This window comes from Gasterosteus aculeatus, chromosome 10 (assembly GCF_964276395.1).
Source record: "Gasterosteus aculeatus chromosome 10, fGasAcu3.hap1.1, whole genome shotgun sequence".
Taxonomy (NCBI): domain Eukaryota; kingdom Metazoa; phylum Chordata; class Actinopteri; order Perciformes; family Gasterosteidae; genus Gasterosteus; species Gasterosteus aculeatus.
The window spans coordinates 17480247-17504332 of NC_135697.1; the positions used below are offsets into that span (position 1 = coordinate 17480247).

At 47.5% G+C, this 24086-nt stretch overlaps 2 protein-coding genes across 3 annotated transcripts in view; one reads left to right on the forward strand and one right to left on the reverse strand.

Moving 5' to 3' along the window:
• Window positions 1–5771: 5771 nt before the first annotated feature.
• On the reverse strand, window positions 5772–12957 carry LOC120827008 (cell division control protein 42 homolog). Of its 2 annotated transcripts, none has more exons than XM_040189682.2 (6): window positions 12590–12957; window positions 10607–10711; window positions 8823–8895; window positions 8106–8215; window positions 7783–7980; window positions 5772–7318 (listed from the first exon to the last, which is right to left on the reverse strand). In XM_040189682.2, the coding sequence occupies exons 2-6, from the start codon at window positions 10709–10711 to the stop codon at window positions 7229–7231; spliced, it is 576 nt and encodes a 191-aa protein (XP_040045616.1). In that variant the 5' UTR covers window positions 12590–12957; the 3' UTR covers window positions 5772–7228. The 2 variants fall into 2 exon arrangements, with proteins under 2 accessions (XP_040045616.1, XP_040045614.1); XM_040189680.2 differs by having other exon boundaries at window positions 12606–12732.
• Window positions 12958–15379: 2422 nt separating this feature from the next.
• LOC120826802 (gamma-enolase) overlaps window positions 15380–24086 on the forward strand; it is a 13472-nt gene continuing 4765 nt past the window's right edge. Inside the window, 5 exon segments of the mRNA XM_078080974.1 lie at window positions 15380–15732; window positions 21981–22066; window positions 22244–22339; window positions 22618–22676; window positions 24054–24085. Coding sequence (XP_077937100.1) covers window positions 21982–22066; window positions 22244–22339; window positions 22618–22676; window positions 24054–24085 — 272 coding nt within the window. The 5' untranslated portion in view covers window positions 15380–15732; window position 21981.

Below are 24086 nucleotides of genomic sequence, written 5' to 3' on the forward strand. Positions count from 1 at the left end.
CCTGGTGCACGGCTCTTCAGGCCCCTCCCACCCTCACAGAATTGCATATCGCATAATGATAATAATATCATTTCTCAAGCAAAAAGGAAGAGTGGGCGGTGGGGGGGACCACAGACCGTAACAGTAGTGCTCCTGTGCGGCTGGTCGCCATGGAGATAAGCAGAGGGGGGAGGGGGAGGGGGAGGGGGGGTGACAGGCGGGGTCAGATGATCGTGTACGGCAAAATGCATACCATAATACTTCTTGACTTGCGTCCTCCCACCGCCTCCTTCCACGGGCCAGATAACCACAGCGCGGTTTCACATCTGACCCAACGTGTGTGCCGCGTGAGATAAGACGGGAACACCCCCCACCCCCCCCAACCCCCCCCATTCAAAAAGACTCAATGAAAAAGCAGGAAATCGGATTTGTACGTCTGCGTTTATCGTTGATTCAAAAAGACGAACGCGTACAAGAGGAAGAGGAAGGTTCAAATCCACTTAATGGCTGTCAAGGCCTTTTATTGGTGCTTGGTGCCTGTTGGGCGATCTGGACTTTGTGTTTCTGTATTTATTGATCCCTATCTGTGTCCGTGTTGGATCTGTATACTAACCTTGCGGTGGCGCTGGAGGGAAGGTCTTTGGGATCCATCCTCTGGGAGCCGATAGAAGGTGTGGTAGATGAGACAGAACCTGGCACAGCTGGTTGACTTATGGAACCCATTTGTCGTCTAAGTGCACAGAGATTTGCCATCTCCAGCTTTTATTCACATCCTTGTGTCAATGGGGGGGCACCTCGGCCCCAACACCCGACCCCTTCAGGTGAGACCTTCAGGGGTCGATGCAGATCCCCGCGTAACACCGTCCGCCTCAGCTGCAGTAAATGAAACGAAGCCCTCAATAATTTACATGATGGGGGAGGGGGTGGGAGGGGTGAGGGGGGGGGCACAGGGAGTGTATTGTGCTCAGAAGTTTTTTGATGAATTCCCAGCAGCCTCTCTGCCTGCGTGTCTTTGTGCTGCATCGCTCTGTCGGTAGATCCTGCCTGTGACTCACTCTGCACCTGAAGTCACAAACCGTTTCCCCGCCGTGCGTTACGGCCTGTGATGCACGCACACACACGCACACGCACGCACGCACGCACACGCACGCACGCACACGCACACACACACACGCACGCACGCACGCACACACGCACGCACACGCACAGACAAAGCTTGAGTGGGATGGGGGGGAGCCACCGCACACGAAAACAGGCCAATGCAAGACCGTAATACCCCCCATCACCCCCCCCCCCCTCCCCCCTCCTTCTTACATAGACGCCCCTCCCCCTCCCTGACAACACGGACATCCCATAATATGCAATCGTCTACCCCGCCAGCTCCTCCTTTCTTCACTGCTCGGCCCGCCCGCCACATAATAATCACCCAGCTAATTCCCCCCCCCCCCCCCCTACCGCCTCCCTCCCCCCTCCCTCCCCCGCCATCATCATCATTTCCTGTCTTATAGGATCCTGTGCGGAGTACAGTATGTCTCACCAGGACGCCACGCAAGGAGGCTCAATGCACTGGCCTCCTGTCAGCGACGTCTCTGTCTCGCTTATGTCTCTATTGCTATGTCTCTGTCTCCATTTGTCTCTCTCCGTCTGTCCCTCTCTTGTGTGTTACTTTTAAATATAATGTCATTGAGGGATCACGTCTTCCTGCAGGAAGGTCAGATTGAGATTCACGGTATTAAGGCCCCTGTGAAGAACTTTTAGGAGAATCAGAACCAGGACTGGGAAGGAAGACAGACACCCTGGAGAGAAGAGACACTACCACTTCAGTCCACAGGGGGCGCCCTAAACATTCATTGTAGTAGCTTTAAAGATGGATTTCAGGTGTTAGCCCGTCTGTGCTAACGTTAGCTCCATAGGTCTTTTTAGCTCTCAAGGTAAAAAGTATCACAATTACCAGCGAAACCGCTGCTGTGCTGTGATTGGCCAGTCTGTGTTTCAGAGGCGGGACTTAGCGAGAGGTCACATGGAATGGGTTGAGTTGCGTAATCACGGCGAACAAAGTCTGTAATAAGTCTTTATGTATTTCAATAACTCTGCAGACTGATTCCTGAGACCGAACTGATGGATTTAGATTGATGATTCTCGATGGATTAAACGACTCAAATGAGTCAACGAAGGAACATTTTATGTTGCACAGAAGTGAATGGGAACCGGAGGCTGCTTGGAGAAAAGATCAAGGATCGTGTTTTCTTAATTAATGGTGAAATAAACGGTGCAATAAAAAGGTGAAACAGTCAATGAACTTCTTCAAACCGGAAGCTCGGTCACAGGAAGTGGTATCAGGCGGTCAGGTGACTGACAAACGAGTCGAATCAGGAACAAACAAACACGTTTAGAAGCAGATTCTGGACGAATCGTCAATGAAAAAGGAGGAATAAGATTTAAAGGTCTTTACTTTGTAAAGAGACCGGGGGGGGGGAAACACATGCGTGCACTCGCTCCCTCTCTCGTGCACACGTTGTACACACGCACGCCCAACCCCCACCCGTCCCTCCGCTCGGCATGCAAACACACACACACACACACACACACACACACACACACACTTTTCCCTTCAGCCCCCCCTTGCCTCAACACACACACACACACCAAAAGGACTCATACCTCCCCCTCACACACGTATGCAAGCCCCCCTCCCCCCCTTCCCCCCTCAACGCACATACAAACGCGTGCACGCTAAGACAAACACACACACACACACACACACACCGCTCCCCTCCCCCTCCCATTCCATACCAGGGCACATCGTGACAAAACAAAGAACACCCCATAATAGTCAGACGCACAGTATGCATGGTAACCAGTTATGTCAGCGATGAAGGCTCTGTGCGTGCACGTGTGTGTGTGTGTGTCTGTGTGTGTGTGTGTGTTGACAATGTTCCCCGCATACATAAATAAAGATACACACACTTTTATACGGATGATACCCAAAAATACCCACAAAGGTACCGCAAACCCACATATATGCACCTCCCACACACACAGAGACACAAAATGACAGCTAACGGCTATACAATCACACACACATCTACAAGCACACACAAAGAAACACACACGGGGAAAAAGACACGCGTCCATGTGATCTGACATTAGACATATGAGTGAAAGACGTTGGGATCAATGTAGAAGGACGGATGAACAAGAAAACACACTAAATCTGAGCAGACGGACACAAAGGGGCAAAGAGCATGAACAGCAGATTTAGCGACATAAAAGACGTGAATGAAACTGGGCTGTTCTCTCGGGGACGTCCCGAACGCTGTTGTGTTGTGTGGGAACGCACAGGTTCAATAACACGCGTCCAAAACCATCAACGCACACAACGTCTCAACAAACAGACAGGAAATAGACGCACAAAATGAAAGATATCAACCGCAGCAACTGAGATAATGAGACCCGACGGTCTGCATGAGGATGCAGGGACAAACACGCACACAGGTATCAAACATCTCCGCTTCTGTGCCGTCGCTAAGGAGGCCATCTTGAATTTGACGCCATGAATCTAGAGGGCGGAGCTTAGTGCGGCCTGATGCGGAATAAGAAAATGTCACAATTAACTTCCGGGATCTCAACGAGTTAAAGGAAAACAAAGAGACCAGACCGGACAAAGCTGTGGTTGAGACCTGTCAATCACAGTAAGTCCCGCCCCAAAGCATCCCCTGCTGTATGGACTCTACGTGGACCATCGTTTACTAAATGAACATCGTGCCGTGTTGAAGAAGACTTGAAACTAGAGACTGAGACCATGAACTCATGTTTACAATGTTTATCTTTATTTTTCTTGATTTCGACTTTTGACAGTCCAAACGACAAAGGTCGTCGGTAAACCGACAGACTGAAGCGCTGTCTGACTTCATGGTGCGCGTTGTTGTTTTCTTTCCACTCGGCCGCGGACAAACGTTGCATTGTTGTTTCCGACTCAGCATAAAGAAGCTGGACGCGGCGGTTCTTGTGTTTGTGTTCTCTGCAGAGCCAACGTCTCAGTGCTCGTGTGCGCCCTCCAAGAGACGAGAGTAGAAAAATGTTTAAAAAAAAGAAATAAAATAAAAAACACAGGTCTCACCCCTCCACCTTCTCCACGCAGGTTGCCCGTGGCAACGCCCTTATAATGAGGTCAGATGGACATCCAATAATATGCAGCAGGAAGCGAGGCGCGTCGGGACGGACAGCAGTCAAAGACAAGATGGCCGCCACACAAACACAACCACAAGTTGGCTCTGATTCATCAGAGGCCCAAAGACCGCCGCCGCTTCTTCCCATTCAATCCTTTTACTTCACGCGCGTTGAAACAAGAAACAATGACTGTCAAATAAAAGAAGCGGAGTAAAATGCACTTAAAGTATTTCAGCAAATGTACTTAGTCACTTTCCACCACCGCTCACATAAAAAAAACAACACAAAAAACACCATTTGAAGTGATATAAAATAATCACCGCGTTCACACAGTCGATGACGCAACCGGAGGAATCACACAAGTCGACTCAAATGCATGAGGTGGAGTATAATCCCCCCGTGGAAAGCTGAGCCGGGCGTTGGGGATCTCGGCCTTTTGAATCGCAGGAAATCGACCCGAGAACTTTTTTATCCCGCAAAGTCAAGAAGTCTGAGATCTGCTGCTGTTGGGTTTAGTGATGCTTCTTTCCATTATAACAACACACCTGGCTGCGCCGTGGAGGCTTTTAAAGGACGTTTACATGCTTTGTTGTTGGGGGGGCGGCTGTTGTCTGATGCAACAAACACCCTTTAAACGGCCTTTACACCGCGTCTGGACCCGACACCGGTGACCAGGCGGATTATTTGTTGTTTGTTTTGGATAGGAGGGTGGGGGGGGGGGGGGGGGGCGAGGGGGGGGGCGAGATGTCGGTGTGAATGAATCTGTCTTTGAATGCAGGACAAAGGAGCAACTGCGCCTCCATGCCACGTTGCTCTGAGGATCCATTTTAGTCTGCCAATCAAAATGAACCGCGGTCATTTACATACTGTAACTACCGAGCCCCCCCCCCCTCGACCAAAAGCCGGGGGACTGGCCCCCCCTGCTGTTCACCTCCGGGTACTGAGAGGAGCTGCCGTCCAACACGTGTGTGCAAAGAGTGTGAAATAAACACGTTAAAATGGCTCATCGTTGGTTATTAACACTCTACAACATATAACACTAGATGACATGTAGCGTTATAACACGCTAAATACCATATGTCACAACAGGAGCCGTAACAGTGATTATTACTATTATTATATCTCGTCTTTAAATGAAAGACAAATGATGAATAAAGACTCAGGTTGCTTTGATCAAATCATTTATTAAATGTATTGTGAAATGGATAAAGGAAAAGAGGGGATCTGGTGAAGATTTAAAGATACAAAGATAAATATCGGTCGGGACTCCGTGTAATTGTTTGATAATCCTCAGAAATATTAACGTAACAAGCCGGTTAGAAAAAATGAATTAGCTTTATCAACATAAACAGCAGTTTGAAAAAATACAAAAGCTTTCAGTTAAACTGTTTTATACATTAATAATAAGTCTATAGATGAAAGACTAAGATAAAATGTTGCCCTTTCATTACTGTGAAAAGAAATGATTGAAAATTATAAATCTGCCAGTATTATTATTATGTCCCTCAATCACTAAATCATTACTTTTTTTAAATAAATGTTTGAGGCATTGTTGTTGATTTATTCCAAGTAAAAAAAGACATAATAGAATGGGAGAAAATAAGCAGAAAAGAAAAACAACATTCAAGTACTGTTTTTATTATTTGCAAACACCCAACAGCTCCAACATTAATCTCTGCACATGTGTCATTATTGCTTCAGCTCTTATTAAGAATTGTTCTCAAACTGTTGGCACTCAACCGTCAAGTAATAATAAAAAAATATCTAAAAAGAAATTCCTCGAAACAGCTAAAATAAGACCGCACCCAGAAACAATAAAAGAAATATATATAATACTTATAATCATCCATCAGAATCTCCAAAACAAGAAAATATAATTAGGAAAGTGGAGTTTTAGTTTCATTTTAATGGGGAATATTCTCAGTTTGAGCGTTTAAGTAATTTTCCTTTTACGCCGGGCTGATTGAAACAGGAAATATAATCCAGTTACCAAAAATATATCATCATCAGAACCAGTTAGTGGTGCCGGTTCATTTAGCAACGTAAAACAATTTATGGAGAAGAACCCATCGATGGCGGCGACCGGACTTTACCCCCCCGAGCAACGCAGTGAGGGGGCGGAGTGTGAAACGTTTGCTCTTTAACGACGTCCACTGTAAACAGGGTCAGAGGTGACGTCCCACCGACAAAGTGTCTATGTGGGAGGAGGAGGAAGAGGAGGAGGAGGTGAAGAGCTGGTCGCCATTAGTACCAGTTTCCTAACGAAGGCCCATTGAAAACGCGCATTTAACTGGATTCAAGCATCGCGGCAGCGTTGATGGACATTTAAAAAGGCAGTTAAGTCGACTGCTGGAAGACACAGCGAATTAAATTGAATATACGAGGTGAAGTTTGGCATTTGGCAAGTTTTCGTGCGACATGGAGTGTCCTTTTGTCGGATGTCTCAGCGGGACGGACGTCGAAGACGCCATTAATCTAAAAGGCCTTCGCGCATCAATATGTTTTAACCGACTGCCGTTTGTATCACAAGACACTTCTACGCCGTTCTTCGGAGCGCTCGCACGGCAAATGTGTATCGACCAATCACGTTGTTGCTCCTCCGCGTCGGTTTGTTTTGGCTCCTAAACAAAGATCATTGGTGCAGCAAGAATGTCGTTACTTTTACTGACTTCATCTGCCTCAATTTTCCCCTTTTATTATTTTAATGATTGTTAATGAAAGTTTTATTTCTCGTTTTGTTGAACCTCAGCCCCCATAATAATAAACTCTCTCAACACTTTCTGCATTCTATAAAATCCTGGCATGAATATTTAGGAACAGTTTCACCAGGAGTTTTAATATCCTCGATCACGGACCAAAAACCTCTCAGCTCTTTAGCCCCGCCCCCTTCCTAAAATCGCTTCCCTGTTGTTTAATGTTAGTGAGGAGTGTCGCTCACACGCGTTAGTCACGATGTAATATATATAATGATGTCCGTCTCCTCCAACACCACACGTGTGTTAAGTCACTACGGCTGAAGGCACTGCGTAAAACATGCGTCTACCCCCCCGAAGCCCCCCGGCCCCCCCGAGCTGCCCGTCTATAGCAGGACGCAGCGCTTCTTGGGCTTGTTGTCCGGAGGCTCCAGAGCGGCCAGGATGGCCTCGTCGAACACGTTCTTCAGTCCCCGCTGACGAGAGAGACACACACTTAATGGAATTAATTTATTTACTTTGTAATAAATAAATAAGAGTACAGATTCTAACAAAAGAGAAAATACCACAAACGGGGGATATAATTATATTATAAACATATGACCCCAAAAAGTGAATCATAGAATGACATTTAACTTTAAGTATTCATGATTTAGAGAAAAATAAACTATGGAGTTCAATGAATGAGGCAATAAATATATAAATGAATGTAAAGTAAGAAATAAGGGAATTTCTATAACAATAAATATATAAGAGTCAATATAATCTATTAAATAAATGAGGCAATAAATATAAATAACAAGCCAATTTAGTTAATTAGATAAATGAGGGAATACACGAGTTAATATTGTTGACTCAATAAATCAATTAAAAAAATCTTTTCAAAAAGGACCTTGTTTGCGGTCATTCGTGTTAAACGTGTATTGATATATTCGCTCACCTGCGTGAGAGCCGAGCACTCCACGTATTTGACGGCCTTCAGCTCTCGGGCGAGTTTCTCTCCGCTCTCGCAGCTCTGAGCTCGCTGTTTGTTCTTGGCCAGTTTCTCCAGAGTGTTGCTGTCGTCTCTCAGATCCACCTGAGTGCCGACCAGCAGGAACGGCGTCCGCGGGCAGTGGTGCGAGATCTCCGGCACCCACTGCGAAGACAGGGACGAGGCTTTTGAAGAAAACGGCGGAGGGGGCGGAGCCTGGATCCAAAAGCTATCAACTCAACCTGTTGTCTAGGATTAAAACCCGAACGACTGGACCAAACCACACTCACCTTCTCTCTGACATTCTCAAAGGAGGAAGGAGACACGACGGAGAAGCAGACGAGGAAGACGTCGGTCTGAGGGTAGCTGAGAGGTCGCAGCCGGTCGTAGTCCTCCTGACCTGCAGGGGGCGACATACCAGCTCTCTGATCAACAGCAAGCACACACTCACGGGAAGCGAGCAGCGACCGGGCGGCAACTTCCAGCGACGAAGGCAATCTGTGCAGTGACCAGCAGGGGGCGACTCCTCTGGAGAAAATTACTACTTCTCTCTTGATTTATTCCCTCAGTGAACATTGTAAACATGAGTTCATGGTCTCAGTCTCTAGTTTAAAGTCTTCTTCAACGCAGCATGATGTTCGTTCAGTGAATTCTGGTCCCTTTAAAGTCAAACAGACCATAAAGCAGGGGACGCTTTAGGGCAGGGCTTACTGTGATTGACAGGTCTCTAGAGATGCATCTCTTGCGTTCACTTCCTCACACTGGTGGTCAAAAGACATCGGAAAAATAAAATCAAAGGGTGTCGTCATGGCAACAGCGTCCACTTGTTAAGCTTTGTTACTACTCAGCGAGGGAACCAGCCCTTCAAAACGAGGACCAGGTTTTTTTATACAGTTATCTCCTGTTGGAAGGTTGTTATTTTTAAGAATAAACGTTTGCTTTTTAGTTAACTGAAGCCCAGCCTGGCCTCCTCCCGGCGTTACCCTACACGAGGACGTCGTCCTTACCTGCGGTGTCAAACAGTCCCAGAGTGTACGGCTCCCCGCCGATCATCACCGTCACCGCATAGTTATCGAAGACCTGGGGAGGAGAGACAGAGGGGGGAGGACGTGAGCAAACAGGAAGTACACTCATCATCGTCTTCAAGAGGCATGTGGCGGAAAAACAGACAAACATCTTAACAAAGTGGATGTTTCATATATTTTTTTAAATTATAATGTGGTTATTATTTTTCAACGGAATTGTTGCCGTTTCAGGGCGGGGCTTATCAAGGGACACACACACACACACACACACACACACACATTTTTGATGACGATGCGTGTGGACGGAGCTACGGCTGCAGAAGCTGCTGGAAACAGTCACAACAAAGTGGTCCGCCGGAAAAGAGCTGCAGCTACGCAGCGAAGTGTCCAGTTAGTGCTTCTGCCCCGAGTGTTACGACTATACAAACAGGCTCCAATGATTTATATCCTTCAACGTGTCACACACACACACTCGGATGAGAGTCGCAGGCAAATAAAATGTCACCCATCGCGTGTTTTTAATCTGACAAGGCGAGCGAGCTCAACAGGGAGAGACTTCTTCTCTCCAGATTTCTCTTATTGTGGCGGTCGTCGGTGACAGGAAGCGGCTGGACATGACGAAGCAGCGACGTGAAGGTTCCTGATCGGTCGGTGTGAAGGAGCCGTTGAACATAGGAGCTTCAAATATTAAGAAGTATTTAAAGAGCCGTCTCTCATTTTCCCATGAACAACTCAGTCATCAAGCTGACTTAATGGTTCCAAATAAGTTAAAACACGTGTTTGGTGGAGTTAAATGAATACAAATTAGTTTTTCATTTGTAATACAACACGACTGAATTCCACAGTTGTTACTTACTACAGTAAACCATTAGCACCTCTGGAAATTAAGAACATTTATAAGAAAAATAGGTTGTAATGTTGGTAAAAGTGTCAAAATTTACATTATTTACATAAACAGCTCGACAAAGTGCGTCAGTACCTAATAAACTGACAACAAGCAGTGTGAGACATATATATATATATATATATATATATATATATATAAGTGAGGAATGTTTGACAGGCAGACGGACAGGCAGAGGAAGTTAAAGCTGAGTCAGCGCTGTTGGTCCCGCCCCCCTCTGGTCGGACCTGCTGACAGGGACGGAGCAGCGCTGAAAATGGCCGTCAGCACGCGGCGAAGCTTCCCATCGATCGGGTGGGTTTGAGATCACTCCGGCAGCAGCGTTACCCGCCTGTCAACAGTCAGTCAGCTGTTTTCCCAAAACAAAGAGCCAGAGTTTGGAGGACGGGTCGCGGGCCGAGGGGACGGGTCTGGACTTTAGCTCTGTGAGGACGCTTCCTCTTCGTGCTGCGACAACAACGGACCTCACACACCTCAGAGGCAACCAGACACACACGTATCACAAGCACGGAGAGACACGCACACAAACACACTCAAGAGGGCTCCGATCCGAAGAATCGGCCCAAAGCAAATTTATTCCCTCGACTTGGTTTTCATGTGCTGAATATTCCGTTCCTTTGACCGCCCTCCTAAAACCTGCATAATACCAGTAAATCCCACACGCTTCAGTCAGAAAATGCAATCCGTGATCAAGATTCCTCCAGGAGGAAACTTCTCTTAAACCAACATTCATGTGACAGATAAAACCCCAAAGTGAGCAATCCCATATTAAAGAAGGAGCGTATCTTTGACGGGATGTTTTTCTCCGCACAAACTGAACAAGCATCACTGGAAACCTGTACGCGTTGCCATGGTTACTCACCGTGGGGACGTATTCAGAGGGAAACTTGTTGGTGGTGTAGGAGATGAGGAGGCACGTCTTTCCCACGGCACCGTCACCCACCACCACACACTTTATGGTCTGCATCTGAGGAGGAAGAAGAAATATCCCTTAAGAAATACAAAAAGATAGTTTGACAGTTTGACCCCCCCCACCCCCCCAACACAATCAACGTATAACCTAATTTGACAATCACTTCAGTATTGCAACATTGATATCATATTAAACTGAGACTTTGGGGTAATTATGTCATAAATCCTCAGTAGCAAACAACAGATTGGATGATGGTAATAATACACTAAAGTGGGTATAAGCTGACTCCCAACCGACTTGTCTTGGACGACAACTCTCGTTTACGCCGGAGACCATGTGACTCTCGCCGGCCGGCCGGCCAGCGCTTCGTTAAGCCGGACAATGGTGAAAAAGGGGTCACGGGCTGCCGCCTGGTCACTGGCTCTTTGTCCGGAGGCCCTTTTGGCAGCAGCAGCACTCGGCTGATTAGTGAGGGAGAAGCTAACTGGTGACAGCGGTTAAGATTCAGGGAATTCACTCATTTAGAGATCCCAAAACACAGGCAGCGATTCTGGGGAAATGCAAAGTATTTGAAATGTTGTTTTCTTCAACACGTCGTCAAGATGCATCTTCGGTCTTGGAGATGCAGCAGAACGGATTACTTTCATCGATGTTCTTACTATTCTTTAACCCTACAAAGTGTCATCTTTTACAGTTGTTACACTTGTTAATTCACAAGTTACGGAAAGTTTACATTAGATTGGTTGAAGTATTGATCTGTCGAACAGATGATCATCACCGTGTGGGAAAATGATCAGTGTCAAATTTAGTCAACTCCTCAAAATGTGAGGGTTCTTCTGTCTCACTGTCATTTGTATATTTTTAAGGATTTTGACTGTACAAGAACGTTGCTGCATGCTCACATCTCATACACGATACAATTAATCACAAAATTGTTAGCTCAAGTTGTGTCTGTTTATTCGTCTATGATGTGTCTACATGGTCATAGACACACACTTTTTCAAAATAATGTAGATATGGTTTTATTTTGTGTGTATTGTTTTAGATATGCACATGTGCTCTGCTGCAGATACTTAATCATTCTTCTAATGAATGGAATTGTACTGAAATGATAAATGGATCAAAGAGAATAAACTATTACTCCGACTATCTATGGTTCAAACTGTTGTTAGGCGCTTTCAGTTTCTATATAATGAAGAAATGATGAAATCCTCTTTCCGTAAGGAACTGCCAACGTTTAGATACGGAATGAATGAGGTCATCGCTGCGATAGTTAACTAAGCTTTAATATTTTAACTGATCTCTAAGGGACGTTCCCACTAAGGTTAGCTAACGTGATGACACTGTTCTGTCAGAGTAGCAACTACTTACAAACACGGATTATGGTCTGTACCGACGGCTGGCGCTTTGTTTTTAATCTATAGATCTATATAGATGATATAGATATATATCACTCGTTAGCGGCATTTAAAGGCGGCTAAAGGTTGACTAGCAGACCGAGCTAGCAGACGTTAGCTAGCGCTACGTTAAGCTGTGTCGGTGGCTATCGCGTAGCTAGCAGACGCCCACCCACAACAACAACAACAACAAACAAAACCCGGTTTAAATCAGTTTGACACCGCCCTAACGAACAGCCTGGCGTGTACGTCGACACACGGAACAACAAAGTCTCTCCGCTTCACAAACACCGACAACTTTTTTTTCCACGGAGATCTAACTTAACAGCAGAAGCTAGCAAGAGTTAGCTAACGTCACGTTAAATGAAACCGTTTGTTGTGACAGCTATTAGCATAGTTAGCAGGCAGCGGGCTAACCACCGCGGTTGTCACAAAAAAACGAAAGCGTTGGTCTGAAGTATATTGCGGCGTCGTCGCTGATGTTTAATTAATACATATTCGGTAAATCGCAGTTAAAGACCGTCCGGGTTGCTACCTCGTCTCTTCCTTGCCTCGGGATTGATGGTAACGTTCCGCCGCGTTCAAGTGCTTCCAGTAAACGTCGGTTCTCTTCGGCGCGGAAGCCGGAAATGTGATTCTTGGTGTGTTCGGGTTCCGCTGGATTTATTGGCGCTAAAGTGGAAGCGGGGGGCTCCAGGTGAAAACGTAATGCTACTACTTTCTAACCATAAGATCGTATTCTGACCTTTGAAGTTGATTTGAAGGGGCAGAATACATTATTTTCACATAGAAGAAAATAACGACCACGTCCATAAAGAGAAATTACCCCCCCCCCCCCATTTAACATAATGGTCCCCGAATGCAACATTAGGGTTCGTGCAGTCGGCATCTTCTCTGTGTTACAATCGGGAGGTAGTCTGAGGCTGGAGGCTCACTGAGGTTTAACCAAATATTTGTGGTTTATTGTGTAGCTCCTAACGTCGTGGCTTTTAGTTTATTTACACATAGTACACACGGTCCTCATGAACGGCTCAGTCGGTGGAGGACTACGACAGACTGAAGGTTCCTCAGTGACCACCAGAGGGAGATGAAGTACAGACCGCTCCACCGAGAATAAAACCATTCATTATTAATTAACTGTTTAATTAATCCTGAAGGAAAATATTTTGCAAGAGATTGCTTGTACATGAAAACAACATAAGAATAACCATTAAAAAGAAAGCAACTTAGTAATGAAAATAAATAGGAAGATTAACGTAAGGCGAATCCAGTAAACACACATTAAAGTAAATTACATGGGAAGAGTGCAAATTGTGTATAAGAAGTAACACAAACTCCAACGGCAGTGACATGCTACACTTTTTATTCCAGACACTCACTTTACTTTTTTCTAATAAAATATTTCCATCATTATGTAAATGTGGGATCTTGACTTGGAGGTTGTTTTTAGCATAGCATAGCAGCCCATGCTACCTTTAATGGGGGCCGGTTGTTAGCATGTAGCATAGCAGTCTTGGTGCTGTTAATGGAGGGGAGCTCATTGAGGGAAAAGGCCAGTCGACCTTCAGCGACAACGCAGCAGAAAATGAGATAATTACGATGCGAGGCACTTCTCCGTTACCCTCCATTAAGGCTTCTCTTCACAGAACTTTGATCTCTCCTCCCCTGCTCTTTTTCTTCTTCTTCTCTTTGTTGCTGCCACCCGGTTTGTCTCTCTCCATCATTCCCTCCCTCCCTTCCTCTCTCTCTCACTCTTCTTTATCAGTCCCTCACCCGTGGCTAACCGGGGTGATGCATGTCAAGGACGTTGTTTGTCTCCCAACGATAATCCCATTAAACTCAGGAATTTAATTATAGATTATCTCACACTCCAACACACACACACACACACACACACACACACACACACCCACACACACACACGCAGAAATACTTGTAAATAAAAAATAATGCTTCACCAAGATTAAAATACCCACCCGTGTAATACACCAAGGTAACACACAAAGACGCGGAGGCACACACATGAAGCGCTCGCTGGCTTCGCCCTGTTGGCCTGTCAATGTGCATCAGTGTCGGCCTCCGGTCGGCATCAACAGCTCCCCCAGTCTGTTTTTAGAGCAGGAAGGACGCAGCTCAACATGCACAAAGGAAGTTAAACTAATCACCACGCCACATACTAACACGTCCAAATCGGGATATTTGCTTATTGTGGGATTTTATCATCGATAAACAACGTATGATTCACTGTATTAGTACAGATATAGTAAACACAGACACGTGGTGGCAAAAAACAACGATGATATCTACGATGAAGTATCGGCCGACTCTTGGTCTGCAGATTTTAGGGAGTCCATCGACCAGGTAAACTACAGGTAACCATAGCAACACAACTCATGTTGTTACAGTACATTTAGCTGGTGCTTTTTATCTAAAGCAACTTACATTGCATTTCTAATCCATATCTTTTTTCCATTTTTGCCCCTGGAGCAATTAGGGGTTAGGTGTCTCGCTCAAGGACACGTCAACAGGGCAGCTGGGGCTTGAACCACCAACCTTGCGGTTGCCGGTGCTCCCCCTCTACCTGCGCCACGACGCCCCCAGACATGTTACAACAGGCAGCAAGCTTGCGTTGTGCAACGAGGAAGTGCCCTAAAACGAGCATTGCCCCTGATGCCCCCCACTGGCAGACTGCACTCTGGTTGTATAGAAGTCCATGAGAAAAGGACATGACTGCTGTCTTGGGGCGGGGCTACAGGCTGATTGACAGGGTGCTGCCATGGCGATGTCCGGCCTGGGAAGTGTTTGGGTGTTTTCACGTCATGGAAGTTAATTGTGGCAATTCAGTTGTTCACTTAGCTCCGCCCCCTCTCATTTCATCTTCAAAATAACAAGATGGCGTCTGACCAAAAGCTCAACTGTTGTCGGGATTGTGATTAAAGGTGTTGTTAACGGTGAGATTCATACATGCCACCATCAAAGTAGCTCATCAACCAATCAGTTCATGTGACATCTGAAAAAATGGATTTCCACTCCTCACGCCGAGGCCGAGGTCTTTTCAAAATAAAATTATGTCCTCACAGGAAATTACACAGTTTAGTAGAATAATAACTGAATAAATGAAATGACCACAGGAGTAAAGCGTTATCAGTTAGCATAGTTTGCAGGGGCGTGCCTTGCTCGAGGGCAGCAACGAGGTGGCCTGGAGACTCAACACAAGCGAATGATGGGGCGTTCAGGTTTTCAGAGCACACACACTTCATCATCGTGTGGTGGAGAGGGATGGGTTATGTAACTGTATGTACGAGCGGCTGAACCCCACTGCAGCACCACAGAAGAAGAACAGGGAGCCACGCACACACACACACAGCCGGTCCCCTCTTCGTCTATTTTTACCTCCTCCGTGGGGCGACGAGCCTCTGCACCCCGTCCTTATCCCCTCATCAGAGCCCTCCGTCCATCTCCTCCTATTTAATTAACCCTCCTCTTCGCCTCCTCTTCCTCTCTCTCCATCTCCCTCTGAGTCCTCCCCCACCCCCCTCCCCCCCGGCCCAGATCTCACCCTCCTCCTCTCCTGTTTTTCCTCTCCTCTCTCTCTCTCGCTCTCTCTCTCTCTCGCTCTGCCTCCTCCAGTGTTTTTCTGGGTTGCCGTGAGAGGCAGAACACACGCACAGGCGGCAGGTAAAGGAAGGAAATCCTCCTCTTCCTCTTTCCATCCTAAAGGCTTTTTAAATGTCTTCTTTTCCATCCGTTGCTTTTCATTTCCTGATGATTTCGTACTGAGAAGCTGCAGAATGATGCTGTGCGTTACTGGACGTGTGTGTGTGTGTGTGTGTGTGTGTGCGTGGTTTTACTTCATGCATTTATGTGGCGCTCTTGAAAATGTTTGTGTGGATGTTTGCACGTGACAGGAAAGCATAGTGTGTGTGTGTGTGTGTGTGTGTCCGTGTGTTAAGAGATGTGTGCGTTTTGGCCACAGGAGCATTCTGTGTGTGTACGAGCGACTCCTGCAGTGTGTGTTGGATGGTTGATTTCTTTTCATATGACATGAACATATTTGTGGCGTGTGTGTGTTTGCGTGTGTTGGATTTTGCTACATGCGTTATTTTGGAGAAAACAGAGTGAGTGTGCATTTATTTGCGTGTTATTTTTTTCTTTGATTTCTTGGAAAAGGGCTGTCAAGTGTGTGTACGTGTGTGTACAGTGTGTGTCTGTTCAGGTGTGCGAGAGGAGACCCTGCAGTCAATTGCAGTGGAGTCCTTGCTACATGAAGTGGGGTGGTGTGTTTGTGCGATTCAATGTGGCAGGCACAGGAGCGTGTGTGCGTGTGTCAGATGGTTAATTATTTTTTTCAATATGGCACGCGTGGGCATGTGTGTGTTCATAGGATTTTGTGTGTGTGTGTGTGTGTGATTTGGCAGCAGGAACAGCGTGGGTGTGTGTGTGTGATCTCGCAGTCACTCATCTCTGAGTAAATCAAGTGTGTGTATGTGTGCGATTGTTGATATCTAACATGGAAGACACAGAGATATGTGTGTGAGAGAGTGTGTGTATCAGACACAGATGATTGTGAGAGTGTGTGAGTGTGTGTGTATCAGACACAGATGATTGTGAGAGTGTGTGAGTGTGTGTGTATCAGACACAGATGATTGTGAGAGTACTTGTGATAATTGCGCGCTGAATTGTGTGTGTAAATTTGAACACATTACAGCGTACGTGTGAGACGGCTCCCTCTCCTCTTCTGTCTGTGTGTGTCTGTGTGTGCGTGTGTGTGTGTTTGTGCCACACTTGTGTCCTTTTCCTCCTCTTCATCTGGCTCCTCCTCCTCTTCCTCTTTGCTCCCTTCATCCCCCGTGTCTCCTCTCTTCTCCAGCCAAACAGGCTCATTTAATTATTCATCTCTCTCTGTCTCGCAATGCCTCGTTTCTCTCCATTTCCTCCACCCCCCCTCTCTCTCCTCCTCTTCCTCTCCTCCTCTCCCCCTCTTCCTCTCTCCCCCTCTTCCTTCTGGCCATCTCCTCTCTTTCTCTTTGCATATACTTCTGTTTAAATCCATCTGTCCGTCCTCCTTCCTCATCTCTGTCTCTTTGTTTCTCTCCCGTATGTTTTCAGTCAAATTGGATCGTTTTTGTGAATTCGGGCGTCCGGGCGTCTGGAAGTTACCGACACATTGAGGACGAGCACGTTGATGTTAAAATGCTTGAATCTCGACTCAAGGTTTAGTTGCCGTCCTTCAGCGTGGACCGTAAGAAGTGGAAGCGTTCACGTGGCGTTGGAATTTCGGCCGTTGCCATCTTGTTTTTTAGCAACCGGAAGTGACACGAGAGGGAGGAGCTGAGCATCATGGACAACAAGCACAACGCCGTGGTAGAGATCTGTCAATCACAAGGGAGTCCCGCCCTAAAGCACAGCCTAGTCTAAATGGACCATCGACTAAGACGTGAGACCATAAACTCATGTTTACAACGTTTACTGAGGGAATAAATCAAGAGAAGTAGAGTCATTTCCTCATAGACGTCTATGGGAGCAGAGGAGTCGCCCCCTGCTGGTCACTACAGAGAAGTAGAGTCATTTCCTCATAGACGTCTATGGGAGCAGAGGAGTCGCCCCCTGCTGGTCACTACAGAGAAGTAGAGTCATTTCCTCATAGACGTCTATGGGAGCAGAGGAGTCGCCCCCTGCTGGTCACTACAGAGAAGTAGAGTCATTTCCTCATAGACGTCTATGGGAGCGGAGGAGTCGCCCCCTGCTGGTCACTACAGAGAAGTAGAGTCATTTCCTCATAGACGTCTATGGGAGCAGAGGAGTCGCCCCCTGCTGGTCACTACAGAGAAGTAGAGTCATTTCCTCATAGACGTCTATGGGAGCAGAGGAGTCGCCCCCTGCTGGTCACTACAGAGAAGTAGAGTCATTTCCTCATAGACATCTATGGGAGCAGAGGAGTCGCCCCCTGCTGGTCACTACAGAGAAGTAGAGTCATTTCCTCATAGACGTCTATGGGAGCAGAGGAGTCGCCCCCTGCTGGTCACTACAGAGAAGTAGAGTCATTTCCTCATACACGTCTATGGGAGCAGAGGAGTCGCCCCCTGCTGGTCACTACAGAGAAGTAGAGTCATTTCCTCATAGACGTCTATGGGAGCAGAGGAGTCGCCCCCTGCTGGTCACTGCACAGAATGCAGCTTTAACACATGAAGCTCTGACTGTCGACCTTGAGCTGGTTCGGTTGTGTCTGAGTTGAATTCATAAAAACACGGTGCAGCATTTTGTTTTCCCACAATTCCTTTAGATTTCACTGTCAAGTAAAGGCAAACAAAGTCCCAAGAAGAATCCTAAAATATGTCTTTATATGATTATATCTATTATATACTATATATACTGTATATTATATATACTGTATTACTAGATATAAGATATATATCTTATATACTGTATTACTTATAGTAATACAGTATTTAAAGGAACATATAACCACAGTACTAAGGACATTACAGTCAAACAAATACTTTATATTTCTTTATTTTGTAGAGCCCAAAAGATAAAATAAACTAACGTCACGTTAACGGTGTATATGGGTCTATCTACACCTTATCCTCCCTTAGCCTCCCTCCCTCCCTCGCTCGCCCCTCTCACGTGTCATCTCTGTGTAGTTGTGCTGAGCACTGCAGTCTCCTGAAGGTGCGGTGCGTTCATGGGTGTCCTCCCTCCCTCCCTGTCTCCCCCCCTCCCTCCCTCCCTGTCTCCTTGCTGCTGTAGAGCTTACGTAAGGCACACAGCACAAACAGCAGAGAGGAGATGATAGTTTTAACTCATTGGCAGGAACATGTGTTTATGGATATGAGGAGAATGTGTGCTGCAAATATTGAGAAACAGGGATTAGACACTGTTACTCGTGTACATATAAATATATAGAATCTACGTACACATAGTATGAAAACATCCACCGGGTTTTAAAATGTTCTGTGTTTCGTCCTTTTTTGGGGCGCTGCGGCGAGACTCTCTACATAAAATGACTTAAAGAGATGATGCTATTTCATGTTTGTTATTAACAAGATGTTAATAATGTGAGTAACTGAGTAACGTGGCGCCTGTGAGTCACGTGACACCCGTGAGTGACGTAAGCATGATGTTCTAGCTCAGACTCGTGGTCTTGTTTTGCAGGACTTTAGTCTTCATAGACGTTCATGCTGGGGTGGGAATATTATTCCAGATGTTGGTGCTCTGCTGCTTTGAGGACGTGAACAGAACATCAGATTAAGATGCTATTTCAACTTAAGCCGACTGGATGTTTGAGCAACAGGGCGCCTGTGAGTAACGTGGCACCTGTGAGTAACGTGGCACCTGTGAGTCACGTGGCACCTGTGAGTAACGTGACACCTGTGAGTCACGTGACGCCTGTGAGTGACGTGGCGCCTGTGAGTGACGTGACACCTGTGAGTAACGTGACACCTGTGAGTCACGTGGCACCTGTGAGTAACGTGACACCTGTGAGTCACGTGACGCCTGTGAGTCACGTGACGCCTGTGAGTAACGTGGCGCCCGTGAGTCACGTGGCACCTGAGAGTCACGTGACGCCTGTGAGTAACGTGGCACCTGTGAGTAACGTGGCACCTGTGAGTGACGTGGCACCTGAGAGTCACGTGACGCCTGTGAGTAACGTGGCACCTGTGAGTAACGTGGCACCTGCGAGTCACGTGGCGCCTGAGAGTCACGTGACGCCTGTGAGTAACGTGGCACCTGTGAGTAACGTGGCACCTGTGAGTCACGTGGCACCTGTGAGTAACGTGACGCCTGTGAGTCACGTGACGCCTGTGAGTGACGTGGCGCCTGTGAGTGACGTGACACCTGTGAGTAACGTGACACCTGTGAGTCACGTGGCACCTGTGAGTAACGTGACACCTGTGAGTCACGTGACGCCTGTGAGTAACGTGGCGCCCGTGAGTCACGTGGCACCTGAGAGTCACGTGACGCCTGTGAGTAACGTGGCACCTGTGAGTAACGTGGCACCTGTGAGTAACGTGACACCTGTGAGTCACGTGACGCCTGTGAGTAACGTGGCGCCCGTGAGTCACGTGGCACCTGAGAGTCACGTGACGCCTGTGAGTAACGTGGCACCTGTGAGTAACGTGGCACCTGTGAGTGACGTGGCACCTGTGAGTAACGTGGCACCTTTACACAGGTGCCACGTGACTCACAGGTGCCACGTTACTCACAGGTGACACCTGTGAGTCACGTGATGCCTGTGAGTGACGTGGCGCCTGTGACTCACGTGACACCCGTGAGTGACGTTAGCATGATGTTCTGGCTCAGACTCGTGGTCTTGTTTTGCAGGACTTTAGTCTTCATAGACGTTCATGCTGCGGTGGGAATATTATTCCAGATGTTGGTGCTCTGCTGCTTTGAGGACGTGAACAGAACATCAGATGAACGCAATGATGTAACGAGGGAAGAAGACGTCGAGCGGCGGCAGGCGGCCTGGTTTCTGCAGGGGCAACTTTGGGAAAGGAAAAGCTGCAGTGGTCTTGGGTGGGGCTTCAAGACAGCAACGAAAAGAGAGCGAGAGAGAAAGAACGCGGGGAGGGGAGAGAATCTCCCCCCGACTCCCCTCGAGGGACTGAGGGGGTTTCAAAGTCTTTCTCATGCCGAGCTCCATTTGTCCCGGGGGGGTCGGTGGCGTCGTGATCGAAGCGGGGAGAGTCAGGTGGTTTGATGTCCTGCAGGAAGAAATGTAGAAATAAATAATTCATGCAAAGGAAGAGACGTCAACAGGAAATACTTTTCATAATAAGAGACATTTCTTTGGTTTTAGATGAATTTAATGTAGTTTTGATCCAAGGGCTTTAGGGGGATCAAAGCTGCTAGGGACCAAGGGAAGGAAAGGGAAGGAGGAGACGGAGAACCACATTGAAAGGTGACACAATAATAATTTAAACGTGAAGTGAAATCAGAGCGCGTTATCGTCAAAGCCGAACACGTTTGACCTTTAAAAGGTGACTGAAGGTCACGATGGTTTTGTTTGTGTTGCTGCATTAATCTGTTAAACCGCAGGTGGTCTTTAAGACTTGTATGTCCAAACTGTTTTACTTTAAGGAAAGTAAAAGGAGCATAAAGCGTAAACTTGAATTACTGGTAATTGTTATTTACAGGAACAAAGTCCTTCACTGCTGAGAAACAACATATGAAGTGATAAATATGTATAAACCATAAACCAATACACTCTTAAGTGATGACACATTGATGCATCCATAATTATAAGAATATCATATCAATTCTGCCAAATGAATACTTCTAGTTCACGGGAAACAAACGCCCCCCACGTCCTTGAAGACCGGTGACCATCATGAAATTACTCTTGTTATTGTTCTTATCGTTATTAGATCTGGTCTCTTAACTCATAAAACATACCAACATTCACAGACAAATGAGATGCAGCTCAGAAGCACTTAGTTTCCATCATTCACTTTGTTTGTGTCGAGGTGATTCAGGAGGTGTGAAGTGAGTCCTGCGCCGGTCGCGGAGAAGAAGAGCTGTGACGGCTCTGATCTTCCCAAGCTTTGTACGTGTGCGATGCGAAGGGGAATTAGGGAGGAAGTCACCCTTTGCGCCGCGTTGGTGAGGGAAGGAAACGAGAGACACAAAGTGTTCACCCCCCTCTGGATGGAAGCCGTGAGTCCAGGAAGTTAGAGAGGGCCTCTGTGTTTGGAGATGTGAGACTCAGCGGAGAGCTTTGATTTCAACCGTCAATCTGCTGCGACAGGTTGTTCCCTCTGTGTGTGTGTGTGTGTGTGTGTGCAACGTAAGAATGGACTTCTGTCTCTCTCTCTGTTATTGTCCCTCGTCTTCTGTCCAAACCTGAAGCTTCCATAACCTCCCTATTCCCCCCGAGTGCGTCCGCCAGGAGTAAACCTCTTGTCCCTCTGCACGCCTCCCAGGATGTCGATCGTCAGCATCGTTGCCAGGGAGATCCTGGACTCCCGGGGAAACCCCACGGTTGAAGTGGACCTTTGCACGGAGAAAGGTGACAAAACAAAACAGCACCACCATGTTGGTTTTCTTGTTGATCGAAAATAACCAGTCAGCTGACCAAGGTGACTGACAGGCACTTATTTGATGGTTATTTGTGGGTTTAGTCTGTTATGCGAGTGTAATTCAATCCGTATTCCTCTCGTGGTGAAGTAACGTCTCCGTGCCTCAGGTCTCTTCAGGGCCGCGGTGCCCAGTGGGGCCTCCACGGGGATCTACGAGGCCCTGGAGCTCCGAGACGGAGACAAGAGCCGCTACAAAGGCAAAGGTACCCGGGCGCTGTGCGTGCTGACGCAGGAAGGCGTCGCATGGTTTGTCACCACAAGGGGGCGCAACGACCCGCTAAACGTTAAACGCCATCGGGTTCTCCTCAGCGGGTCTTTCTGGAAAACTGAACCATAACTGTCCCGCTAGCCCCCAGCTTCATATTTAATAAAGACGTCTTTGATAACGATGGACTCAGCCGTCAGAAGCTTTCAGCGCACGATGGAAACGTCCGTCGCCTGTTGTCTGTAACTCCCTCGTCTGTCTGTCTTCTTCTCGTAGGTGTTCTGAAGGCAGTCGGGCACATCAACGACACCCTGGGTCCCGCCCTCGTTGCCTCCGTAAGTCGCCCGCACTTGACGGCTACTTGTTCAACAAATAACTTGGGAGGAGGATGAGGGGAGGATGAGGGGAGGATGAGGGGAGGGGTGAGGGGAGGATGAGGGGAGGATGAGGGGAGGATGAGGTGAGGATGAGGGGAGGATGAGGTGAGGTTGAGGGGGGGGAATGAGGGGGGGATGAGGGAGGGGTGAGGGGAGGATGAGGGGAGGATGAGGGAGGGATGAGGGGGGGAGGATGAGGGGAAGATGAGGTGAGGTTGAGGGGGGGGGGGATGAGGGAGGGATGAGGGGGGGAGGATGAGGGGAGGATGAGGGGAGGTTGAGGGGAGGTTGAGGGGGGGGAATGAGGGGGGGGGATGAGGGGAGGATGAGGGGAGGATGAGGGGAGGATGAGGGGGGGATGAGTGGAGGTTGAGGGGGGGGAATGAGGGGGGGAGGATGAGGGGAAGATGAGGTGAGGTTGAGGGGGGGGGGGATGAGGGAGGGATGAGGGGGGGAGGATGAGGGGGAGGATGAGGGGAGGTTGAGGGGAGGTTGAGGGGGGGGAATGAGGGGGAGGATGAGGGGGGGATGAGTGGAGGTTGAGGGGGGGAATGAGGGGGGGATGAGGGAGGGGTGAGGGGAGGATGAGGGGAGGATGAGGGAGGGATGAGGGGGGGAATGGGGGGGATGAGGGGAGGATGAGGGGGGGATGAGGGGAGGTTGGGGGGGGGTGAGGGGGGGGATGAGGTAGGGTTGAGGGGAGGATGAGGGGAGGTTGAGGGGAGGATGAGGAAGGGGGGGGGGGTGAGGGGGGATAAGGGGTGAGGGGGGGCGGGGCTGACGAAGGCTGATGTCAGCAATGGTTCTGACGCGATGAGTCGGCACTTCTTCGTCTCAAGTTATTGAGTTTTCTTAAATGTGTCTTGTTTTTTCTTTCAACACGAGCTAACGTTGAGTTCTGTGATTAAAACATCCGTCATGCGACTCTGCTTCAGAAAGTGGATTTTATCTGAACAGAATGTTTAAAATATGAATGTTTTTATGCCGTGACACACATCTGGTGAAAGAATCCCTTTTTTTCCTGAAACATATATTATATTATTCCCTTTACGCCGTCAAGTTACAGGTTACTGTAAAGAGGATCAGGGGTCACAATTCAATTCAGACATGACTGGTGGAATGTCACATGTAATAAACGTGTAATTCTTCTGCAAATGGAATCTAATTTGAGCCTAAAATTGATCTGAATCAATCATCTAAAAATCCTCAGTTCATTTTTATCTAAACCTGTGTGTGTGTGTGTGTGTGTGTGTGTGTGATGGTGTGTGTGTGTGTGTGTGTGTGATTGTGTGTGATGGTGTGTGTGTGTGTGTGATGGTGTGTGTGTGTGATCAGGGAGTCAGTGTGGAGGAGCAGGAGCAGCTGGAC